At 38.0% G+C, this 5000-nt stretch overlaps 1 protein-coding gene and 1 long non-coding RNA gene across 2 annotated transcripts in view; one reads left to right on the top strand and one right to left on the bottom strand.

Moving 5' to 3' along the window:
• Positions 1–5000, bottom strand: part of LOC143291393 (protein c-ets-1-A-like) — an 81451-nt gene that overhangs the window by 60998 nt on the left and 15453 nt on the right. Inside the window, exon 2 of the mRNA XM_076601232.1 lies at positions 1526–1757. Within this exon, the coding sequence (XP_076457347.1) occupies positions 1526–1757 (232 nt within the window). The remainder of the gene's footprint in view (positions 1–1525; positions 1758–5000) is intronic.
• LOC143291468 (uncharacterized) overlaps positions 2969–5000 on the top strand; it is a 2200-nt gene continuing 168 nt past the window's right edge. Inside the window, exons 1-3 of the long non-coding RNA XR_013056524.1 lie at positions 2969–3417; positions 4044–4200; positions 4787–5000. The exon at positions 4787–5000 is cut by the window's right edge and continues 168 nt beyond it. This is a non-coding gene — a long non-coding RNA (uncharacterized LOC143291468). The remainder of the gene's footprint in view (positions 3418–4043; positions 4201–4786) is intronic.

The following is a 5000-nucleotide window of genomic DNA, read 5'->3' as shown; positions in this document are numbered from 1 at the left end:
GTTGTTGTTGTTGTTGTTGTTGTTGTTGTTGTTGAACAGTATGGAAATAGAGGAGATGACAAAAATGGAAAAGCACGAACAAGAGAAAATAGCAAAAGTGGTGGTGGTGGTGATAAAAGAAGAAGTTGATGATGATGATGATGATGGTGATGATAAACCCACCTCTCAAAAGAAAAAAACAAAACAAACAAAAAACAAAACAACAACAACAACAACAAAAACAACAACAACCGGGGTTGAGAATTGGCTGCTAGCAAATGTGTGAGTGGCTGTGTACAGGAGCCAGTTGCATTGCTTGGTTCTAACTTTTTGACAGTTACACGTGACTAAATACCCACGTCGACCGTACTACGCCATTGGTCAGTTCCATACTACACACACTTAGTAGCGGGTTACGACCATACCGGTCTCTTCCGTCCGAGCAATGCAACTGGCTCCCAGGAGAGGTGGGATGGAAATCGTGTTGGGCACCCGAAAAAGTAGCAAGATGATGTGGTAACAGCAGCAGTAGCAGAAGCAGCAGCAGCAAAAAAACAAAAAAACAAAAAAAACAAACAAAAAAACCCCACACACACAACACACACACACACACACACAACAACAACAACAACAACAACAAAAACACCACAAAACAAAAAAACAACAACAAAACAACCCCAAAACAACAACAACAACAAAAAACACACACCAAAAAAACCAACAAAAAAACAGCAAAGCAAAATAAAATGAAATAAAATAACTACATAGAAAAACAAACAAACAAACAGAACGGTAGCAATGGGATGCGGTAACAGCAGCAGAAGCAACAAAACACAAATAAATAAGTAAATAAATAACTAGATAAATGATTACATGTATAGACAAATAGCAAATACACAAATGCATAAATGAATAAATAAACAAAAACTAACAACAAATGAACGAATAGATAGATTAATCAATTGAATCAATTCACTCAAGTATTTAATTGATTGACTAGATTCACTTATATATATAATATATATAAATGTGTGTGTGTGTGTGTGTGTGTGTGTGTGTGTGTGTGTGTGTGTGTTTATACATAAAAAGACAACCCCTAAAACAACAACAACAAAACAAATCATTCGGATGAGAGGATAAACCGAGGTCCCGTGTGCAGCATGCACTTAGCGTACGTAAAAGAACCCACGGCAACAAAAAGGGTTGTTCCTGGTAAAATTCTGTAGGAAAAATCCACTTCGATAGGAAAAAACAAAATAAAACTGCACGAAGGAAAAAAAAGAAAAAAAGAAAAAAGAAAAAAAAAGGGTGGCGCAGTCAGTGTTGCGACGCGCTCTCCCTGGGGAGAGCAGCCCGAATTTGACACAGAGAAATCTGTTGTGATAAAAAGAAATAGAAATACATAAAAAAAACCCACACATAATAAACAACGCCCCCTCAAAAAACAACAACAACAACAAACAAACAAAAAAACAAACAAAACAACAAACAAACAAAACAACAAAAAACAAACAAAAAAAAAAAAAAAAAAAACGTGCGTACTTACCCACCCCTTCCTCGGACAGGTCGGACAGGGAAGGCACCTTCTGCAGACTGGGCACGCGCCGATCCTCGTGGTGCCCGCCACGTCTAGGAGAGGAAGACGAAGAGGAAGAAGAGGAAGAGGAAGGGGACAACAGGAAGTGGGTAGAGTTGTTCCCCTTGTTGCTGCGGCAACGGACGCCGACGCCAACGCCGACGCCGACACCCTCCGACCCTAAGCGCTGCTCCATTTGCTGCTGACAGTCAAGCAAGCGACGATTATTATTACGTGCTGCACACTTTGACGTGTTGTGACGCAATGTCGATGTGGATGCGTACACACACACACACACACATATATCACAAGAACAATGTGTCTCGCTCTGGACCTTGCAATTGGAATGAACTTCCTCTTTCGCTTCGTCAGGTCTCCGCACTCAGCTCTTTCAAGTCTCGCCTCGAAACCCACCTCTTCCCAAGATAGCCGGCCTCCCTTCCCTGAACTCTTCCTTGTCTTCAGTTTCTCCAGTGTTTTTAAGAGTTATGCATGCATGTGTATGACAGGTGCGAAAGCGCTTTGATTTGTTGTCTGCACAAGATTGAGCGCTTTATAAATATCTTTACACACACACACACGTGCGCGCGCGCACACACACACATATACACACACGCACACACACACACATATATATACAGAGAGAGAGAGAGAGAGAGAGAGAGAGAGAGAGAGAGAGAGATTATGAATATTATGACTCAAATGGGAAGTTATGTAAAAAAGTATTCTACAAACATATTCATGTCTGAATATTTGTTTGTTTGTTTGTTTTTCGTGTCTGCCTTTTTTTGTTGCCGTTATCACTGTAAAAAAAAAAAAAAAAAAAAAAAAAAAAAAAATATATATATATATATATATATATATATATATATATATATATATATATATATATATATATATAATTGTGACCCTCCATCACGGAATGAGTCGCTTTGTCCCTGACCAACTTTCCCGCTAGCGGCGATTTTAGGCGGGTGGGGGTCAGGTTGTCGATTTTCAGATTTTGACTTCATAGTAAACTTTAGGCTTTCTTTTATCTCATATTGAAGTATCTAGGCATAACTGTGTCTTCTTTTGCCTTAAAAGTGTGCTTAAAATGCCTAACCCGTCATTCTGATCGCCTATGACTTCGCGAAATCGATCAACTTTGACAAGCTTGCCCTCCGTCATCTCTTGGAATCGACCGGTCGAATCATACATTGTTTTAAAGGTCAAGTCCGTCTCTTTCAATCTATGTCCTTCTCATTGGTTGATTTTTTAACGACGAGCGAATCGTCGCTTTCAAAATAAGGATACACTACGTAAACAGTGCGTCACTATGAAGGAAAATCCCCTCTGTCATTGGCCGAGAGAGGCCACGTGACGAAACCAGCCATTCAGCAGCATTCAAATAAACATGGTCGCAGGGTTCGGAAGCACGTTTTCAAGAGTGACTTGGCGATTTCCCGACAAGATACACTTGCGTTGCACACATTTTGCCATTCAGTGAATAAGACGACATTTGTGAGTTTCTAACCCAGTACTTCATTGATGGAACTGACCGTTCATGAAATCGATCTCAGTGAACACGAACGCTGATTTCGAAAGCAGACGACGCAGGATTGTCGTTCAGTTTTCAACAATAATATTAATTTTGATGTAGATGACGAATCAACATTTGCACTAGATACAGAAAGGTTTGAAGCCTTCGCCTGTAATTGCCGAAATCACATGCACCAGGTGCCATCAGTGTTGTGACTGACATGGAAACAAGTGAAACTGACTTGCTGCACTGAAGTGATAGAACTGTGTTTCTCACAGCTCACACAAGGAATATGCAAGCAAAGTGACTGGGGGACTGGATATAGCTGAAGTGTCTGAAGGTAAGCATTCTTATTTTACCCACATTGACAAATACTAAAATGTAATGATGATATAATCAATTGATAATAATTTATTTAACAATGATTGACTCAAGACTGATTTATTGTCTTACATTGGAACAGAAATTCACTGTTTGACATGTGGAATAAAAATGATTAAAAGAATAAAGTGAATCTGAGGAAATTAACAGAATGTAAATTAAAAGATCACACACACACACACACACAATGTGTGACACAGTGTGTATACATGTCACTCACTCACACACACACAATGTGTGTCACACAGTGAGTCACATACTCACACAATATCACACACACACACACACACACACACACACACACACACACACACACTGTCCCTTCACAGTTTTACCATTTAACTGAGCAAGGGGAGGTACAGGGGCATGACATTATGAACAGTTTTCAGTTTCACAGAATTTGCTTCAATGGATATTTTATGTGAATGTGTGTCAGGTTGGTGTGTGTGTGTGTGTGTGTGTGTGTGTGTGTGTGTGTGTGTGTGTGTGTGTGTGTGTGTGTGTGTTGTTTTGAGGTAAATAAATATAGAGTTGTGTCAACAGTAAATACTAACAATATTACTAATAGTTCAATTTCTTTTTCAGCCCTGAAAGATATGATGGTACTTTATATGCCTGCCTGTACACCAATGAATAATTCTGAGATCACTGCTGGCAAGTCATGTCATCAGAAGGAGAGGCAACACCACCACACTAACTGCACTGTCAACTAAAGAACTGTCTGCCGGTGAACTATCTATGAGTGAGTGAGTCAACTGTTAATGTACTATGATTTATAGTATAAATTTACCATGAAGTGTGCAAACTTAGTTTCTTTTTACAAACTTTGTCTAGATGTACATGTATGGAATTGTAAAGTTTTGCACAGACATTTACATAAATGATATAAGTGTGCATGTGCTTGACATGCCACTATGCATAAAGTAACTTAATGGATTGCAGCATGTCATGCACATGCACACTGATACTCATAGTGATACAGCATTAATAATCACTATTTCATACTTTTATTATCAGTAAACTGCTTTGTCTGATTATATATATATATATATATATATATATATATATATATATATATATATATATATATATATAAGTGTATTCTTTTTTATTTTCTGATAAAATACATAGAACTAGAAGTAAAGCATTTTGTAAAGTCCTGTGTGAAGAATGAAAGCTGTGATGTAAATGTACAAAACTGAAATTACTGTTGATATTTAATCTAACATTATTAGCATTAATGAATAAACTTTAGAACATATAGAAAATAATTCAAAACAAAGGAAATGAAAAGAGATAAAGAAGTATTACATAACAAACTGTTTCAGGATAAACCATGCATTTTTGGAACATACTGACACCACCGGTGGAGAAAAAAGAGTGGAGGAAGAAGGTTCAACATCAACACCATCCACCCTGATGACACTTTGTACCACAAGAATTGATTACCTGTGCCACATATCTGCACATTTGTGGGTTGTTGTTGTTGTTTTTTTAGCAGATTGAGTGTTTGTTTGATGAGGTTGTGTGTCTTTATTGTGT

Source organism: Babylonia areolata, chromosome 17 (assembly GCF_041734735.1).
Source record: "Babylonia areolata isolate BAREFJ2019XMU chromosome 17, ASM4173473v1, whole genome shotgun sequence".
Taxonomy (NCBI): domain Eukaryota; kingdom Metazoa; phylum Mollusca; class Gastropoda; order Neogastropoda; family Buccinidae; genus Babylonia; species Babylonia areolata.
Note: the sequence above shows the minus strand (reverse complement) of the source record. Positions and strands in the feature narration are given on the sequence as shown.